The sequence below is a fragment of the Arachis hypogaea genome, chromosome 3 (assembly GCF_003086295.3).
Source record: "Arachis hypogaea cultivar Tifrunner chromosome 3, arahy.Tifrunner.gnm2.J5K5, whole genome shotgun sequence".
NCBI classification, from domain to species: Eukaryota; Viridiplantae; Streptophyta; class Magnoliopsida; order Fabales; family Fabaceae; genus Arachis; species Arachis hypogaea.
Window position 1 is genome coordinate 27,292,029 of NC_092038.1, and position 20,390 is coordinate 27,312,418.

Genomic DNA, 20,390 nt, shown 5'->3' on the forward strand with positions numbered 1-20,390 from the left:
CACTCCAATTCAACATTCTATTATCATAGATTTCATAAATTTGTTTAACTTACCGATTTCGCACTGTCCTTAGTCTCATTGTGGTGGAAGACCACCAAAAATTATATATAGAGGTGGATCTTCTGCACTCGTTATAAGAAAACAGTTCCTACACTTAGCATATCTGACTCGGAAAGAGTCTCAAGAAAATCTAATGACTTTGGCTTTCAAATTCAACGCTCACAGTAACGAAACTCTCTCTACCAAGAACGACATTGTCATCGAGAGTCGAGAAACTCTATAGAAAGTGCCACAGAATGACACGACCTCAATATGATAAGTAGGTGCGCGTTGAGAAAAAAAACTCAAAGGTGGATGATAGATTGATAGAATAATGAGGGAACGTATTAAGAAAAAAAAAATCAAATTTTATAAATATTGAATAATTAATTTATATTATTATAATTTTTAATATATAAAATAATTATTTATTCTAAATTATTTATCATTATATTTTAATGGTTAAGATAAAAGATTTTATTTGAATTATCAAGATCTCAAACAGGAACGGACATATAGGAGGCGAGTTTCTTTCTCAGTTTTTTTTAAAAAAAATTAATATAATAAATTATTAAGTATAATTTAATCTTTTAAAAAAATTATTTAGTCTAATATAAAAAAATTCAATCCAACTTAAATATTAATAATTTTTAATATCTAAAAAGTAAGTAATAATATTAAAAAAATTTAAAAAGGATATTATTATTAATATTTTTTAATTAAATAAAATTTTTTAAATTTCATAAAGTGGATTTTTTTTCTTCTTGTGACCGTCCTTTTTGATTTATTTGGTATTAATTCTTTCTGTTTCAATTGTTACAACTAAGAGATCTTTTTCGCTATGAATATTGTGAAGAATAACTCAAAAACAAAATAAAAGATGAATTTTTTGCTAATTATCTTTTAATTATATTGAAAAAAAATTGCTGAAAAATTTGACACAAATTATATTGTCGATGAATTTTATGATACGAAGAATCGACCACTTTGTTAATTAGTAAAATGTACATATATATTTTTTATACTTTAAAATATATTTTTTATCGATATATTTTTATAATACATCTTATATTATATAATTTTTTGCTTGATTTTTTAATATTATATATGTTATTGACCGCCATAATAATATTTTTGAATTCGTATCTGATCTCAAATATATTTTTTTATAAAAAGAATTTCCGCTAACAAATGTGATGAAATACTAGGGTGCAAAAATTCCTAACTTGACAATCTAATTCTTAAACCTATTTTTGGACAAAGCTCAAGTTGAAGCACTTCGGATCTTTGATTTAAGTGAAATAATGCGAACTAAACCCGCCACAGTGGCTTGGCTGCTTGCCACTAGCGATTTTGGAATTTACTTTTTAGGATTTTCTGAACATTTTTATTTGTAATTTTGCATAAAATTAGTGTATGCTTTTGTATTTTATATAGAATAATACATAAAATTATATAAAAAAAATTATTAAAAAATTAAATAAAATATATGCAATAATTATTATTATAAATATTTTACAAAATTATAATTAAAATTTCTGAATATTTTTAATATTAAAATATTAAAAATAATTAGTATTTGTCTTGGATTTGGATCCTCTAAAGTTTGAATTTTACTTTAGAGAGTAAAGTGTGATCTCTCACCATTGATTTTATAGGTGGGGCCAAGAATAAATATGAAAGAGAAATTATTCAAAGGTAGAAAATTACACTTTACTCTCTAAAGTGAAATTCAAACTTTAGAGGATCCAAATCCATTTGTCTTAATCAATTTAAATTTGTTGAATGATCATCTCACTTATCCGTTTAAATAATTATTAGGAGTTAGAATCTCGCCTTGTGTTTGTAGCAATCCATTAGCTAGCGGTAAACCCTTAATAAATAGAGTATTAATACGTGGTTAAACTTAGTAGGAGCACCTGAATGCGTAGCTACCCGACCCGTCCATACCTAGTTGGGAAAGGTAATAACTTGACCCGAGTTGGGGCTGATTTTGCTCAGAAAAGGGTATGGTCGAGTTTAGGGTGTACCCGCCTTGGATATATACATATAAACACTTTTTCAGAATTAAGATTGCCTCACATCACAAATTTAGTGATTCACAGCTTCAGTCCATACTCTATAGCCATGCAAGATAAATTTAGTCATCCTCATCCAGAATCTTCTTCTTCTCGGCTTCTTCACAAAAATTCTCATTAGCTCCCGTCATCGTCGTTGCTAAGCCCATCACCGCCTACCCATTTCACAGCTCATGTCGCCATCGCTGCTTATCCCGTTATCGTCACTGTTGAGCCCGTCACCACCTTTCTCCTGCCGAGTCCTCTCTCTCTCTCTCTCTCTCTCTCTCTCTCTCTCTCTCTCTCTCTCTCTCTCTCTCTCTCTCTCTCTCTCTCTCTCTCTCTCTCTCTCTCTCTGAGTATGTTAAGTTCTTCTCTTTTTCTTCCACAAACTCATCACTTAGTCGCCATCGCTATGAGCCTAGGCGCTTTTTCTTGCAGTTTCATCTGAGTCTGTTACCGAATAAAATATAATTTTTATTCAAGTTGGGCCAATTGAAAATAGGCATGCATGAGATCATTTTTGCATGTAATTTTTGAATTTTCTCATCCAAATTAAATCTATGTGGTTGAGTATTTTGGTATGGCGATCATCGTGGTTTCGTACGGTAATTTCATAACTTATATATGAGACAGACTATATTATTAAAGTAATCAGAAAAATAACATTCAGATGTGCGCATAAAATTTATAAGATGTAATTATCTCAAGAATATATATATATATATATATATATATATATATATATATATATATATATATGTATAGCCCAAATGGAAGATTGTTAGAAAATTATTTCTTAATATATTTATGAGCAATACTTATATTAATTATAATCGCAAATTAAGTAATTTCACATTAAATGGCTTATATAACGGTGATCTTATTTATTGTCATAAATATTAAATTAAATAAGTCATTATTACTTTTGATTTGGATAAATTAGATTAAAATCATATATACTAATTTATTTGAGTTTTAGGTTTAACGAGTATCACACTCAAATATAAATAATGACTTCAGGATTTTGGTCTCTAACACATCAAACTCGCCTCCATAGCGCTTTTTTCACAGTGGAGTTGTGATTCAGCCCTATCAGGGATACAGAAGGTTTTGGTTAACGAAGATCAAAAAACCACAAAAACCAAGCCCTCTGATCTCATCAATCATGCTCTCAAATATAGGGACGCTTCCGCGCTCTTAGTTATATCTCTTAATGATTTAACATGGATGATCTTTAAGTTGAGAAATCCTAAAATTTTTAGATAAAATATAATTTTTATTCAATCGAATGATAATAAATAAATTTATTGAATTAAATTATATTAATGTGATTATTGGATAATAAAGAATGCTAGAAAAATAAATAAATAATATTTTAAGAGTATAAAAATATTAAATTGTTATTTTAATTTACTTTTTTAATAACGACAATAAATATGTTGAATTAATTAAATTTTTACAAAAATTATATACCTAAAATTATTTCATTTTTTCAAAAATCTTTTGAGCATACAATGGTTCAATGAGAGATTGACTATTGAGAATTGAATATAATATTTTTAAATTCGTATTTTTAATAAGAATATGTACTTATATTCATCTTAAATAATTCTATATTCACTATTATTTATCCATCTAAATAATTCTAATATTGATAGAATATTATTTCGATATACAAAAAATTTAAAATGTATTTATTCTAATTCAAAAATCAATATTCATATTTAATTTAGGATTTCAACAACGATAGTAAAAAAATTACATTTTTTAGTTAAAAAAGTAAAATATCTATAAATATATTTTTGTGTTTTAGCTTTATATTTTAAAAAAAATTGACAAGTTAATGGAATCAAATCATATTTCTATAACATATATAAGAATATATATAACACATAAATAAAAAATGTTAAGTATAATAAGAATAAATATATAAATTAAAATAAAATTTAGAAAAATATATAAGAACCAATAAAATATTGAAGGAAAGAAATATAAATAGAAGAAAAATAAAATTATTAGACCGAAGAAAAATAATTTAATAAATTTTATGTGTATATAAAAGAGGAATAAAAAAAAGATATACAGTACCTTGTTTAATTTAGCAAGATTTATAGGAATAAACACATAGAATAAGAGAATAAAAAATAATAATAAAAAATTAAATATCTAAATTAATATAAAAATAAAAAATAATAAAAATAATGATAATCCATCATAATCTTAATTTTTTAATATAATTAAATAATAATAATATAATTAGTCTACCATAATGTTAATCTAATCTTTTAATATAATTAATTATAATTAAATAATTAAATAAATTGAATATAAATATGTCTAGTCTAGTCGTATAAAGAAATAGTAGATTTTCTATAATTATATATATATATATATATATATATTCGGAATAAAATGTCACTTTAAAATGAGATTATTATTATTAATGACATATAAATATTAAAATTATATTAATGCATTAATTAAAATATATTATTAGAATAAAAAGTTGTAAGAATTAAAATAACTTAAATTTAGTAATTTTACTTAGTTAAATTAACAAAAAATAAGAAAGAGAAGATTAATCAGATTAAATAAATTAAAAAATATTACTGAAAAAAGAAAATGTCACAGTAATTAATTACTAATTGAAAAAAATTAATTCTATCAATTTAAATTTTTATTTAAAATAGACAATTAAAGATCACCAATGAATAAAAATAAATAGAATATAATAAAAATAATTTTAGTAATATAAATAATTAAACTAAATTATTATATACAATTTTTACTTTTTAACTTATTATAATTTAAGTTAATATTAATGATAAAAAATTAATTTTAAATAGCCCCAATTTGTATTTTACAACATAATTAAAGCACAATCCATAATTTTTTATTTTGTAATTAATCAACATTTTTTAAATTTTTTGGTTAAGTCTTATGTATTTTATGATTAATAAATTTTCTCTACAAAATACGAATTTGTGATGAATTATTACAGTCATAATTAATTAAGAAAATAAAAAAATTATAAAACATAAAATAAAAGATAAAAAATAGAATAAAAATTTATTTTAAAACTAAAAATTTGTCAATTGTGCTAGAAATTCTAAAAATTTGTATCTTATTATATAATCAATTTTGTTACTCACTTCGATTTCATTATCCCTTTGAATCCAAAAAAGTATATAATGTCACACTTATTTAAAAAAGATGAAACTCTTCAAAGACACGGTATAATGTATAATTTAAGAACAATAAATTAAAAAAAATAAAAAATTTTATAATAGTATTTAAAATTTTCAATGACGATAATACAAAGAGTTTAAATTTATCAAATGAATTCAATAGTTACCATTTACACATCTTATTTAAATTTAAATTTTAAAATTTAATTTGTATCTTCTTTTGTCTCCTAATATAAATTATTTTTAACAAAAAATAGAAAAAAAATCTATTAGACCAAAAAATATTCTATTAAAGAATTATTATAAAGAGATTTATAATTAGAGAATAAAATAATAAAAGCATTAATAATAATAAAGAAAAAGAAATGAAGCTCGTATTAAAGAATGTTAGAAAAGAAATAATAAAGTTCATATTAATAATAATAATGCTGAGGAATGATTTTGCTGCTTTAGCCTTTTAGCCTCTACCTTTGGCCATCATTTTTTTTCTTTCTTTACTTTTTTATTTAAATTATCAAGTCATAAAAAAATAAAGAACAATTTAAAAAAACGAAACAGCAAGATCAATTGTAACTATATAAATTAAGTTGTGTAGAATTATACAATATAAAAGAGTATTTATAGGTGTCAAAAGAATAAAAATAATAAAGACGTAATATTCTATAATAAATATTCAGATATGTTAAATAATGCTAATTGATCCTAATTATACTCTAACATCCCCTCTCAAACTCAAGTGGCAACTTGATTTTGAAACTTATTTGAAATAACTAAATAAAAAAAATACATAAACTGATATATGGGTGCAGACGAATCTGCTTAAAGAAAGCGCAGACAGAACTGTCGGAAGGAAGCGCAGATGGAACTGTCGGAAAGAAGCGCAGACGCCATAAGAAAACGCAGACAGAACTGCTAGAACGAAGCGCATGAAGAGAACGCACATGGAACTGTCGAAAAAGAACGTAGACGAAACTGTCGAAAGAGCGACCAACTGCCGAAAAGCTGCGAAAAAGATGACAAACTGCCAAAAAACTGCTGAAAAGTGACAAAGTACGAAGCAATGACAAACTATTGGAAGGTGACAAAAACTCAGATGGTTTCTCCATGAGAATAAGTAAGCAGTGGATGAACTAATCTGTAAGGTCAGAAAAGTATCAAAGCATTGATCAAAGAAAAGGAAAAAAATGGCACGAACAAAAAAAGTAAGAAAAGTACAGTGATTTCACTAGAAGAAAATCAACTTATCCTCCTCAAGCAGAATACTATGACTCTGATACCATGTTAGAAAGAGGAAAAAGAGCAATAGAAAAAAGGTTTGTGAGTATTCAAGTTGTATAGAATGATACAATATAGAATAGTATTTATAGGTGATAAAGAGAATCAAAATAATAAAGACGTAATATCTTACAATAAATATTCAGATATGTTGAATAATATTAATTGATCTAATTAATTCTAATTATACTCTAACAATTATATTCAATTAATTAATATACATAATATTAAATTGTGTGATACTTAAATATTTAATTAAATCAATTAATTGATATAATTAATTTAGGTAATGAATTGTATTTAAAAGAAATAAATCAAAAAATACTCTTAAAAATATGTCACATCAACTTTATTATTAAGTACAAAAATTTGATTTTTATATAATAGAATAAATTGACAAATGTAGTTTATGTGCAGGACCATATTTTAACGTTATTTCCATATTGGCACTGATTCCTTCACTATCACAGAGAAGCAAAAACAACAGAATTTCAAGTTCTTTCCTATAACTTGGAAATTATATAAATTGAAAAAAAATTAATCTGTGCATTACATTTTCTATTACACAAGGGCGATGGACTTTTAAATCTAAAATTTCATACATACATCCTATTCAAATCCCTCGCTACTAAACCAATTCTAATGACTTTCAATGTATTTTACATACGTATTTAGCTAAAGCCTCAAGTTCAAAAATGAACCACAAAAGGAGCAAAATTAAGAATAAAAGAAAAAAGTATAAACACCCCCCCTACCATGTTTTTTTTTTTTTTGGCTGTTTGCAATTAGCATACATTGCTCTTAGGAGCGGCTATTGCTACTTCTCCTATCAAGCATACCTTCCATAATAATCTTCTTAGGAGCGGCTATTGCTCAGCAGAATCAAGATCAGTCTCTTCACAGAGACAACCCCCATTGCATTTCCTTCTTTTCCGATGCGGCGACACCACAAATAACCCAATTGAGGTACAGAGTATAGCACAAAACTTACCACACAGAATCAACACCGTAAGGCTACAAGTCATAAACAACCACGTTGTCATATTGTTGAAACCGCCACAAAACCCTTTCTTCATACTACTGTTTCCAATAACAACTATTTCCTCCTGCTTTCGTTTCGCTGTTGTTAGTTCCCAAGTTCCATTCAATGGCAACGATGATCTTATCAGTGTGCCATTTTGTTCTGAGGAGGAGGTGGAAGCTTGAGTGCCCCATGAACTGGTTGAGTTTTTACTTGTTGATGATATAGATGTTGGAGTGAATAAAGATGAATTACGAGAAGAATTGGAAGTACATGAGTAGGTTTGGACCCTCATTCTGCGTTCTTGTTCCGAGATTTTATCACTATAGTACTGTTGTTCTGGGTTGCTTATGGTTGAAGATTTAGCTAATAACCTTTCCTTCTTTCTTCTTCGCCTTCTTTTAATCTTCCTTCCCTATAATTAAGATAAGACAAGGAACAAAGTTCTAAAGAATTATGCAAAGTTGTTGAATAGTAACTGTATTTTGAAAATGGCCAGAAAAAAGATTCATATGAGCATCAAGCATGCATGAATATAACGGAGTGTATAAAATGGCAAATAAAACCTGATTAAGGTTTCTTTTTTGACATTAATTACATAAATATTTATATCAATCAATATCTCAAATTCTACTAGTGAAGGAAATAGAACAAAAGTGTGATGAATTCTTGCAATTAATAAGTCATACTACTCCTTGGATAAAACACAAAAGTGATTTTTGTCCGGTAGTTTCTTGGAAAATCTTGATACGAGATAATTTTCTATTCCAAAATATCATGATGTGAAAGTATGAATAATAATGATTTTGTTGGGTTACAAGAGGAGAAAAAATGCAACAATTCCCATAAAATTGGTGGTCCAAACCTTCGTGATAAAACCGCCAAATGATAATTAGTACCAAATTTCAAAACAGACATGATAGAAAGACTAACCAATGCTGTCTCATTTAAAGCCGCCATGAATACATGCCGAAAAGAACCATTCCTGCCTTTCATTCTGGCACGAAATCCACTCACTTCCTCACCGCCACCGCCATCGCCACCGCCGTCACCGCTACCAACATGTTTCACCGAGTTCCAGGCCGACGATAATAACTTGGGCAACACGACGCCTTGCTTCTCTGCCACGGCAATGTAGCCGAGAAGTGGATCTCCATTTTCGGCTTCTTGACTCGGCGTTGCATAATCGAAAGAAACGTCGTCGTCGAGGAAGCTATCCGGCCTGAAACAATGGAACATACAGCCCCTTCCGCTTCTGCTTCTGCTTTTGATGGACCTACTCTTCAAAGAAACTTCCATGTTTGAAAGCAAGACAAGACACGAAACCTTTGAGGAGATGTTATGTTATTATTTGGGTCAGTATCTGGTGACGGTTAGGATTTTCATGACGGTTAAAGGAGAAAGAATCATCGGAGATTATGTTTGGATGGCCAGAAACTTTTGTAGACAGGAAGCGCTTGGGAACGGAGAATCCAAGAAAATTAGAAAGAACGGAAATTTTGTATTGCGAGAAATACGTATGGCTTTATGTGCAAAGAGGGAGCGTGGCTGTGTCTGTGTGCGGGTTTAGATTTTGTGGGACCGTTTATTTCGGGTGCCGACTCTATTCTTGTGTTGTTTCTGTGATTGTTGAGTGGATACGTATTTTGAATCTATTTGTTGGGTAGAATAAAAGTAAAAATATTAAAAATATCAAAAAGATATATGTAAATTTTAAAAAATATTTTTATATTATTGTATTTAAATAAAATCAATAGATATTAGTAATTTTACGTAAGATATTTAAATATTAAATTATCTTTATTTTTTTAAAAAATTTTAAAAATGACTAAAAAGATATTTTTAAAAATTTATCCAAATTAGTTCTTTTATATTTTTTTTAATAATAAAATTTATTTTACATTTGGATACACTTTTTATAAAGAATTTTTAATTATTAAAAGTATTTTAATTTTATTTGGATAAAAAAAGAAAATACCTTTTTAATTAAATAAAGAAATTATCACCGGGGAAGAATGCTTTACCTTAAATACTCCTTAAACCAAACCATCGGCTCTGATACGACCACCGAAGAAATTTTGGGAAGGAATCAAACGAGAGAATATAAGATGAGATAACACCACATTCAACTCAAAATCTTAAGGTAATAAGTCAATGGATTTCTCATCTTATAAATTTCTCACTCTTTCTTGCTTTTTTTGTTGTGGGACTAATTTCAACACTCTTCATACTTGCAACACTAACAGGATGGGTGGATGAATGACTCAGATTGTAATGTTATTATTTTACTCGATTTTTTTGTTCTATTGTTAACAACAAATAAATTAATAATTTTTTAAGTTTTATTTTACAATTTTAATTCAAGGAACGGAAACGATTCTTTTTATGGTTGTCTCAAGATCTCAATTGTAGTTTTAAAAGTAAAATTAAAGATAAACAGCAAATATATAAAGTGTCAGAGATAAAGTAAAATACATAAATTAAAAGAAAAAGGAAGAAGAAAATGTAAAAAAACAAATAAAAATAAAAAACTTTAATTAAAAATAAAAAGTAAAGTACAAGTACTCAAACTTAAAAAGAATTACTCGAGATTTTCAGTTTTACTGTATGATGCTAGGGAGATTGAGAGTGTTTTTAGATTTCCAAGTGTTTTTTCCGAAGAACTGAGCTGATTACATTATTTGCCCAAAATTCTATAGATTAACCTAATGTCACACAACCAAAGAATTGCTTTATTACACATAGATTTATAGACAAATTTTGTCTCTTTTACCAATAAATGTTTGGTTACTGAGGGGTTTTGTCCCTCTATAAAAGTCTCGTTGAAAATTGTTTACCGACAAATTTTTTTTGTCAATAATTTACCAACAGATTTTTCTCCGTTACTGACATAATTTTCCTCGGTAATGGTCCCCTTTTCGCCAAAAAATGGTCAAATTTTTCGACAAATTTTCTGTCGGTAATTTAGCAACAGATTTTTTTTGGTAATCGTCACTTTAATTTTGCTTAAACCGTCCAATTTTTCATAGATTTTCCGTTGGTAACTAGTATCAGATTTTTTGACAAATTTTTCGTCGGTAATTGGAGTTTGGAAAAGCATTTTTAACTCTAAACAGACGAAAAATCTGTCTGTAAATCTATCAGTAAGGTAATACAATATTTTATTAGATCTTTTCATTGCAAAATAAACCTTTCATACAAAATAAATATAAATTTAAATAAGTTCATCTTATTATCAAACTAAAATAAAAGTACTATAAACAAGCAAGTCAATATAATTCAAAACATAAACAAAGTATATTGATACATCAACTATAATAATAAGTAACAACCATATATCAACAAAGTGTGTTGATCCATCAACTATAATTCAAAATATAAACTCGGTGTATTGTTCAACCATACTAAATTTATTAGCTATAGTCTTGAGTGTAATCTTCATTCCCATCATCATCATAGTCCTCATCCGAAGATATTGAAAGTGATGGCGATGGCAGTAATAGTGGAACAACAGTGAAACTGCTTGACGCTCTAATTTTCTTGTAATAGTTAACATAAGTCTCATTCCATCTGTTCTGTATAGACTGAAATAAACCATACAAATATAATAAGCAATAAAAAAGTCATGAAAAAAATTTATTTTTTGTTCTTTTCTAAACATCTAACTTATTATCAAAAATAGAAATTTAAAGATAAACTAAAAAAAATGTAAGGATCCAGTCAAGTTATAGCTTGATTGTTACAAGAAATAATAGAACTTAACTAAAAACTAACCTAAACAAACTAATCTAACTTAATTTTAAAAAGAGGAAAACGTTTCTCTGTCTAAAAAATATAACTACAACATACCAAAACAAAAAACTAAATTTTTCATATTATTTTTTCTTTTTTTTTTCTTAAATAGTTGAACAACCTTATGCTTGGGCCTTTGAGGTCTAAAAATGCGAGTCCACATGCATTTTATTGAGTCATGCGTTGGCTATGGCACCATTCTTGTAATTGATGTCAAAGACTATGTGAAACTAAGTGAAGAGGTTGTAGTGAGATTACTTTTCCTGCAACAACATAAAACTCAGAAATATTATATACTTAAATTATATGCAAAATCACAATAAAATAACTGGATTTATTGGACATTCAAATAACAACTTTCTAAAATTCTCTTTCCTACTTGATTTGGTGATAATAGTATAGAATCCACAAAGACATTTTGAATGTTATCCCTTACTTAACTTTTTGTTATTGATAATATCATGGTTGATCTGGCGGTTAGAATAAACTGAATTTATATTTGGCCATTAAAATATGAATAACTTTAGGAAATGAATTAAGATTTCTGATTCTTCATGGCAACATGCTTAAAGAGGAGAATAAAGACCGAGTTTAAAACGAAGTTATTTTCTTAAATAAAATTAAGGACTTAATTGTTCATATTGTACACGTAAATACTTGACGATTATATATGCGAGTTAATATTTTATATTATCAATTAATATTATATACTAACGACAAAAATTAGTGAGAGATTATATTGTCTAAAGAAGATAAATATTGAGAATTATTTTATGTATTTTAAAATTTAAAAAATTAAAATGTTCAATTTTATAAATTGGGAGACTGATTTGAACAAAGACTTTAAGATTTATTTAGTAAAAAAAAAAAAAAACTCTTTTTGAGCGCCAATAAAAAAACGAGCCCAAAATCAATTATCATTTATCTCGCAGGGTTCCAATTTCCACGATCTGTATTGCTTCCAACACCAACCGTCAACAAAATTACATGTCAACGCCACCACCATGCTCCGACTACGCCTCGCCGACGTCCGCGGCGGAGACAGCTGATAGACGTTCTCCGACGAGGAAGCAATGTTGCGTGCACTGATTTCAATACACCGGCACAGTTTGGAGCCCTGTTAAGCTAATTCCACGCCACCATGTCAAGGTTCTTCCTGTTTTGGCTTTCATAAGATGATACCTCTCAATATATTGTTTCTTTTGTTGTTGAAGGCTTAAAAATCTCAGTGATTTCGCGATTTCTTAAAAAAAATGTATAAAAAAGTAGTAATAATATACTGGCATGCATGTGTATGTTTGTTTATTTATCTATTTTAAGTGATATTCGATTTTATTAAGTAAGGGAGCTACTAGCTAGGGATGTGTTTGGATAACTTCTTTTGACATTCAAACAGCTTAAACTAACACCTCACGGAGAGAGCTCTTGAGGGGAAAAAAGACGTTCATGTTTCCCCAAAAATGCCGAGAACTTAAACATTGATCATCTTTCTTTCAGTAGTATTAAGTGTTTATTGTGAGGTTTTTCATCCGTATAAACTTGTTTGCTGGCACTTAAACATACTTTGCTACGAAAATTTCTGATTCAAGCCTTCTAGGTAAAACTGTTTTAGACATAAAGCTTGCTGTTGTTAATTTAAGTTATAAATTACTAGAACATAGCAACCATATCTTGGCTCTCATTTATTCATTTGGAAAATAGAACCTAAAGATTTCTGGAGTTTGTAAGATGTGTGTTATAAAATTGTGATCAGTTTGAATTTGTCTTTTGAAGCTTTTAGGTTTAATATTCTTTTACTTCTTGCTTCATTTGAATTAACCCATGTGAATAATATTCGTAGAATCTATTATGCAGGTTTGTTTGTGGAAATGTTAGAAGGTTTGTGCGTTCTTCTGGTCAGAAACATGGCTTTGATGTATTTAATTTTGAGTCGCATCATCCAAGATGCTCCGCTTACTCAACATGCCAATTTTTCTCATCCTACAGTAAACTTGTACACAAAGGACAAACTCCGCTCATGTACCTTTTCAAATTAAAGTATAATAACATCAATCTAATTAGCAAAGGGAGAAACATCTATTACCTCCCTGCAAATAGTGCAAACTACCACCATCCTCAAATTATTTGGAGCAGGATTTCTCAAATGTGTTTCCCACCAATTCCACCACCAATAGGTCAGATTGCCCGTGCAGTTAGTTTGGCATTGGCTCGATCGAATATTCTTATTCCTGGTTTCATTGCATTCGTAATAGAGGAGCTTGCTTGGACACAACAATCATGGGCTGAAGCAGAATCCTTCCCAAATAGAGATTCATTTTACATACATGCACTAGATGGACGTATAGATCTAACCTCAGCTATCTTAGAAGCTCTCGAGATTGTTATCTTGTTTATCAGGGCTATCTATTTAATAGTTTTATTCTTCCCCTGCATAGCTATGGCTCCTTTAGTGAACCATTTTGGTGATCAGTTTAGGAAAACATGGATTCATGTTGTTTGCCTTACACTTGAAAAGGCCGGGCCAGCATTTATTAAATGGGGTCAATGGGCTGCAACCAGACCAGATCTCTTCCCTAGGGATCTCTGTGGAGAACTTTCAGAATTTCACACCAAAGCACCATCACACAAATTTGCTTATAGCAGAGCATGTGTTGAAAATGCATTTGGGCGCAAGTTGACGGAAATATTTGAAAATTTTGATGAGGAACCAGTAGCATCAGGTAGCATTGCTCAAGTTCATCGAGCTACTCTAAAATACAAATACCCAGGCCAGCAAATGAAACCTCTTGTCGTGGCAGTGAAGGTCCGACATCCAGGGGTTGCTGATGCGATTAGAAGGGATTTCATCATCATCAATATAATTGCTAAGATTTCATGTTTATTCCCTAATTTGAAGTGGTTGAGATTAGATGAAAGTGTGCAACAATTTGCTGTTTATATGATGTCTCAGGTTGATCTTTCAAGGGAAGCAGCACATCTTAGTCGTTTTATCTATAATTTCCGCCGATGGAAAGATGTTTCATTCCCAATGCCTCTATAACCCCTAGTGCACCCATCTGTTTTGGTGGAAACCTATGAACAAGGTGAAAGTGTTTTGCACTATGTTCACGAGCTTAAAGGCCAGGAGCATATCAAAAGTGCCCTAGCTCATATTGGAACACATGCTCTTTTAAAGATGCTTTTGGTAAAAACTTCTGAATCTTACTTTTTATGCACTCCATTCTTTCTTTGCAGGTTTTGTCTTAATTAGGTCATGTTGAAATTGTTCTAAGATTCATGGAAATGGTGATATGATTTTGTACCTAACCTTTTATTCAGAGAAATAGCTTTGTGTATGCATGCGAGCAATCGTGTGGGCACATGTGTGTGTGTGAAAGAGAGAGGGCACTTGAAATGAGAGAAAGTCCAAAGCTAGTTCAGTAACAGCTTCATTTGCCAATAATATCACTAGTACTGTTTGCAAATTACAAACTTCCATTTTTTCTATGGTTTTCATAAGGCAACTTCATAACGTGTTTATCTTCCAAGAAGAAAACCAAGAATTGGATAAAAAAGTTGTTAATATTCTAATTTATAAATCTTGAATTATAATTTACTAATTTGTAATGTGTAGTCCGTTGGTGATTTTAGGACTAGAGATTGAGATCTTAAGAGAAGAATGGTGAGAAAGAAGTTACTAGTCATTGAATGTTTTCTTAATGGCTTTGTATAATTTAAATGCATGATGAGATAAGATATTGTTGAGATCCTGAAGTATTCGTCTTTTTCCTTGCAGTGATGAATTTCAATTGCTTATTTCTTATCATTTGACTAGTTTGACATTTGACTGAAATAATCACTGCCTTATATATATCTTCTCTTCCAGGTGGATAATTTTATTCATGCTGACATGCATCCAGGAAATATTCTTGTCCGTGTTGCAAAAAGCAAACTGTCACCTATAGGACTCTTTAAGTCAAGGCCCCATGTCATTTTCCTTGATGTAGGCCTTACTACTGAACTTTCTAAAATGGAGCGGGAAAATTTACTGAAATTTTTTAAGGCTGTTGCTCTTCAAGATGGCCGCAGTGCTGCGGAATCTACTCTTAGGTTATCAAGACGACAAAATTGTCCAGACCCCATATCTTTCACTGAGGTGAAGATTTACTTTATTTGTGTTTTCAATTTACACTGTTATATTTGCATCCAGTGAGGGGGACGTGACAAAAGTTTGGTTAGTTATTTGTGGAGTTTGATATCTGTCGAGTAAGAGAAAGAATATCAATTCTAGGAGATTTGATAAGAGGAGGGAATGTGTCGTTATATGTATGGAGTTAGAGTACTGATGGGAAACAGGCAGAATTTGGGAGGAAATTAGGAGGACGCCAGGAGATTTTCTCTTTTCAGTTTATTTTCATTCTGCTACAAATTACAAGATTCAGAGGTTGATTTTCCCATTGAATCTCAGCTTCAATAATATAAAGCGGTCTCACTTCTATTTCGCCCAACATATGTAGGTTCTATCAACTAGTATTGGAGCTTTCGATCCTAGTACCCCTATACCGGATTTGAACCAGATGAATTCTAAGAGTGAGAGAGAGTGCCAGTAACCTGAAGTGGAACAAGCTTCCCAGATTTGACACACATTGTCATACTTATAGATGTGCGATCTAGGTCAAGCAAATCATATATGATCAAAGAACTCCTAAATTAGAGAAGCTATACCAAGGGTAGTAGAACCCCAATGCTCAGGACAGTCTTTCTCTATGTTTGTTTATTTTCATATTGTATACATGATTGAAAGGCTTCGTTCTCAATTGGAATCTTGGCCTCAGTAATTTACATCAGTCTAATTTCTATTTTCTCTAGCAAATATAAGCTTTTATCATACTTAGAAAAAGAAATTAAAACTTTTTTTATTGGTGGCGATTGCTCGTGACAGTGATTCTAGTATGCTTCCAATATACAAATGATTTGTGTCATCTTTCTGACAACGGTGAAAGACTGCTTTTTATGGGCATTCTTGATCTCTTGTATCTTAGTTAATGGTTAGCTGACACGTGTTAAGAGAGTTGTTTCCAATTGACATATACCAAATTATTACTGAATCTGCCTATACTTTTCCCAAATGAAATTTTATAGCATTTAACAGGAGGTGGAGAAATCATTTGAGTTCTGGAGATCCACAGAAGGTGAAAGAGTCAGCACAGCTGACCGTATACAAAAGTTGCTTGAGCATGTTAGGTTCCATAGAGTCAATTTGGATGGCAATGTCTGTGCTGTGATGGTGACCACATTGGTTCTGGAGGTAAGTTCCACCTCATAATCACCCTTTTGATAAAATGTTATTTGCATTGTTATAAATGGAATCAATGTTTATTGCATGGGTAATGTTCTACTTTTGTGCATTTCTATTGTGTGATTGAAAAAAGTTTATACCTTTCTTTTGGTTGCTCTTGACCAAGGTAGAGAAAATCGAGATTTTACGTGAAATCGAAAAAGTAAATAAAAAACATAAAACGTAAAATCTTAACAAGATTTAAATCGTAAAATCGTCAGACTTAGTACAAATTTCGTAAAATCGATAAACTCATTTAAAATCGTAATATCGGAAGATTTTAAGAGTTAAATCGAGATTCTAGCTACTATGCTCTTGACACATTGCTACTCTGGATATAGTTCTGAAAATGACTTATTGTTGAAACATCCAAAAGGCGCAGTGATATTATTCTAAGAACTGCACAATTTTCTATTGCCGTTAGAGATGTAAATCATTATTTGTATGCCTACTCTGAGAAGATGACTTGGTCTGTTGATGATCTTGTTCTTGTTCTTGTTCTTTTTTATTTTTATGGGGTTAAATAATGATCTTAATTTAATTGAAGATCGGACCTCCATTTCTCACCCTGGCATATTGAGCTTTGAATTCTTTGTTTTATAGAATCAATTTTGTGTAACAGTCGAAATTGAAACCTAAAACTTAACAATCCGTTAATCTTCCATGCTGGAGAACAGAAGAGTAATTAGTTTGTAATTTCAGTATGTATACAACTCATTAACTCAACACTAACTCTTATTCCACTCGGTCGTGTCAACTACTTGGAATAGTTGATGTCATTGGATTATATTAATAACAAAAAATTTCTTTGATTAGTATGTCATGATCTCAGATTCAAAGCATACAGAAGTATGAATACCTTCAGCAACAACTCTTAAAAAATCATTAAAAATCGCATTTTCAGTCATAGGAAAAAGAACTCATTACAAATCAAAGGTCAGCAGCCTGGTCCTCAAATATTTAGGCATTTAACATCATGCCCACCATAAACACCTCTTTATAATGACTCCAAAACATCCATTACCTTTCCATCATTTTTTACTATAGGTTATAGATATCAGTCTTGGGTCAAATTAATATTTAGAATCATAATCAACTCAATTCTTTGTAGGCACATTATCATGCCTAAGATCATCAATTATAAAGATTATTCCACACCAGCATTTGACACAGCATCATGAATAGAAAATTGATACAACGTTTACGTTGGCATGTAATTCAATTAGGCCAGACACCAACATGAGGAGAACTTCGGCTGCGTTTGGTTTTGAGAACAAGACATAAATGATAGAGACACAAAAATTAGTGTTTGCATTTTGTTTCATAATAAACCGAATATGAGATAGAATAAACAATTAAAAAGCCTGATTTACCTTATTTTTTCTTTCATACAAAATTTAGAATAAAAAATAGAATGATAAAAAATATAATTATGAAAATTTGATAGTGATAAGAAAAAAAAAATGAAAATAAGTGTGCCTCCATCCAATGTCTCTTTATCATTCTTGTTAAGAAGGATTTAAAATACACTAATTTAATGTTCTTAGGACACAATGTCTATATTCATGTCTCACTTTTCAAACACGATTTTGTATCTTTGTATTCATGTAACCTTAAAAGAACTTACAAGTAACTCCTTGCACATGCTTTTCGCAGATTTTTAATCTTAAAGGTTTAGAGCTCTAAAATGAAACTGTTTTTGTTTAGTATAAGCTGATTTCTAGTCCCTTTTGTAGGGTTGGCAGCGGAAGCTTGATCCGGAATATGACGTGATGCATACTTTGCAGACACTCCTATTTAAAAAAGACGACTGGGCAGAGTCTATGTCTCGTGCCATTGAAGGAGTGGTAGCTCCGTAAAGAGGTGGCTGTTTGATGGCAAGCAATTCTTTCCTTTCCCCAATTTTGAGGTTGTACACTTAGCAATAGCTGATAATTTGTATTCAATTTTTTCGGTTTCTTTTATTGTAGTTTTTAACGAGTTCTTAATAAATGGAGGGAACTAGTTATTGTAAAGTTTTGAAATAAATTTATTTTATGGATATTAACCCTTGATGTAAACTAAAATAACAAACACATGAAATGAATAAGCATTCATTTTTATTTTGGAAGAATGTACGTTAAACACTAATTTTGTGGAATCTTCACGGTATGGACCAACAATATAAATTTTGTGTTACGGGTAGGTCATTGTCTAGAAGCACGTGTTGTATGGCTCGTATTGGGTCAAAATGCAAAATAAGCAAGAGTTTTTGGCACATATGTGAATGGACGAAGATAAATAAGTTAATTCACAAAAATAAAAGGAGTAAAAGTCAAATTAAAGACAACAAAAAGTTTTTGTTTAAAAAATAGGCACACAAAAAAAAACCCTATGAAAGTATTGATACCATGACAAAAAAAAAAGATTAATACAAAAACAATGAAAAAAGGATGTGATACATGTTAAAAATTAGTTGATTTGATAGTTGCAGTAAAAAATGTGATAGAAATAAGGCTTAATTTGTGATTAGCGTCTATGCACCACAAAGTGTATTAGAAAGAATATCGTAAAACAATTTTTTAAGGACCTAAAAAGTTTAATCCAACGATATCAATAAGAGATAAGATTTTTTTGGATATAAATTTAAATGGGCATGCCAAAAAGATGTAAATATATATGAAGGATTCTGTGGTGTCTTTTTGATAAAGTCAACTTGTGCTATCTTTTTATGACATGCGGATGACTCAAATGCTTTTTTATTCTAAAAAATATGGAAACTGGAGGCTCTGCAACAGCTGCGGTCTTTCTGCTGGTTTGTAGCGCACTAGGTTCTTTTGACTAATGCAAAACGCGCAAGAAGACATATGGCGGAGGAAGACAGTTATGCCATTTATAGTGTATTCCCTGAATCTTTGTTCCATGTACTCTGTAACTGCAGGGTGGCGAGAGGCACGTGGATGAATATTGATAATAGTTTGGTTTCGGATTTAACTTCTTTAACTCTCCTCTCTTGACTTGATTGTTAGAGAATTTATCTACCAAATCTTCCTACCAAGGGCAATCTTGCCCCTTCTTTTTGTTACTATGATGAAATTCTTATGGTATCAACATAATAAATTTATTTCTGATGTTGATGATATCATTGAGGAGGAGAAAGTTGCTCCCCTTGCTGTCTATCTAGCAAAGGACTTTTTAGCATGCTCGGGTTGAAGTGAGTCGAGTTAGGAAGGTAGTTGGCAACTATGTTGAGAGGCAGATTAAATGACACCTCATAGAACTTCTTTTTGTTAAGCTAAACACAGACGATTCGGTTCTACATAATAAAAAAGCAGCTTGCGGAGGGATTATTAGAGACATGAATGGAAGGTTTTTAGCTGATTTTAGCGTAAACTTAACTTTTACCTCAGTTACTTTGACAGAGTTCTGATAAATTTTATGCGTATGGACTTTGCTGTAAACCTAGGGTATAATCTTGTAGTTGTGGAGGTGGACTCAGTTACTGCAATAAGATTTGTTTTTCATGATGATATTGAGTTGCATTCTTCTCAAACCTTTATTTTGGCAATTAGGGAGAGGTGCACCAGACTAATCAATTAGATAATACAACATTAGTTCCAGAAAGCAAACTTTTGTGCAGATAAAATGACTAATTATGATCATAGTTTATTTTTTTGTTGTTATGTATTCTTTAATTTATTTTTTTTATCTCTCTTTGT

At 30.1% G+C, this 20,390-nt stretch overlaps 3 protein-coding genes across 4 annotated transcripts; 2 read left to right on the forward strand and 1 right to left on the reverse strand.

The window, feature by feature from the left end:
• Positions 1-7,058: 7,058 nt before the first annotated feature.
• LOC112789997 (uncharacterized) lies at positions 7,059-9,108 on the reverse strand. Its single transcript, XM_025832205.3, has 2 exons — positions 8,517-9,108; positions 7,059-7,998 (listed from the first exon to the last, which is right to left on the reverse strand). Exons 1-2 carry the CDS (start codon positions 8,880-8,882, stop codon positions 7,429-7,431), a joined length of 936 nt encoding a protein of 311 aa, XP_025687990.1. The 5' UTR covers positions 8,883-9,108; the 3' UTR covers positions 7,059-7,428.
• A 3,112-nt stretch (positions 9,109-12,220) lies between these two features.
• LOC112789999 (uncharacterized) lies at positions 12,221-18,802 on the forward strand. 2 transcript variants are annotated; one of them, XM_072232670.1, is made up of 5 exons: positions 12,221-12,524; positions 13,230-14,559; positions 15,241-15,510; positions 16,497-16,662; positions 18,429-18,802. In XM_072232670.1, the coding sequence occupies exons 1-2, from the start codon at positions 12,517-12,519 to the stop codon at positions 14,413-14,415; spliced, it is 1,194 nt and encodes a 397-aa protein (XP_072088771.1). In that variant the 5' UTR covers positions 12,221-12,516; the 3' UTR covers positions 14,416-14,559; positions 15,241-15,510; positions 16,497-16,662; positions 18,429-18,802. The 2 variants fall into 2 exon arrangements, with proteins under 2 accessions (XP_072088771.1, XP_072088770.1); XM_072232669.1 differs by having other exon boundaries at positions 16,507-16,662.
• On the forward strand, positions 15,265-19,642 carry LOC140173099 (uncharacterized). The gene is made up of 4 exons (XM_072231764.1): positions 15,265-15,510; positions 16,507-16,662; positions 18,429-18,539; positions 19,613-19,642. Exons 1-4 carry the CDS (start codon positions 15,265-15,267, stop codon positions 19,640-19,642), a joined length of 543 nt encoding a protein of 180 aa, XP_072087865.1.
• The last annotated feature ends 748 nt before the right edge of the window (positions 19,643-20,390 follow it).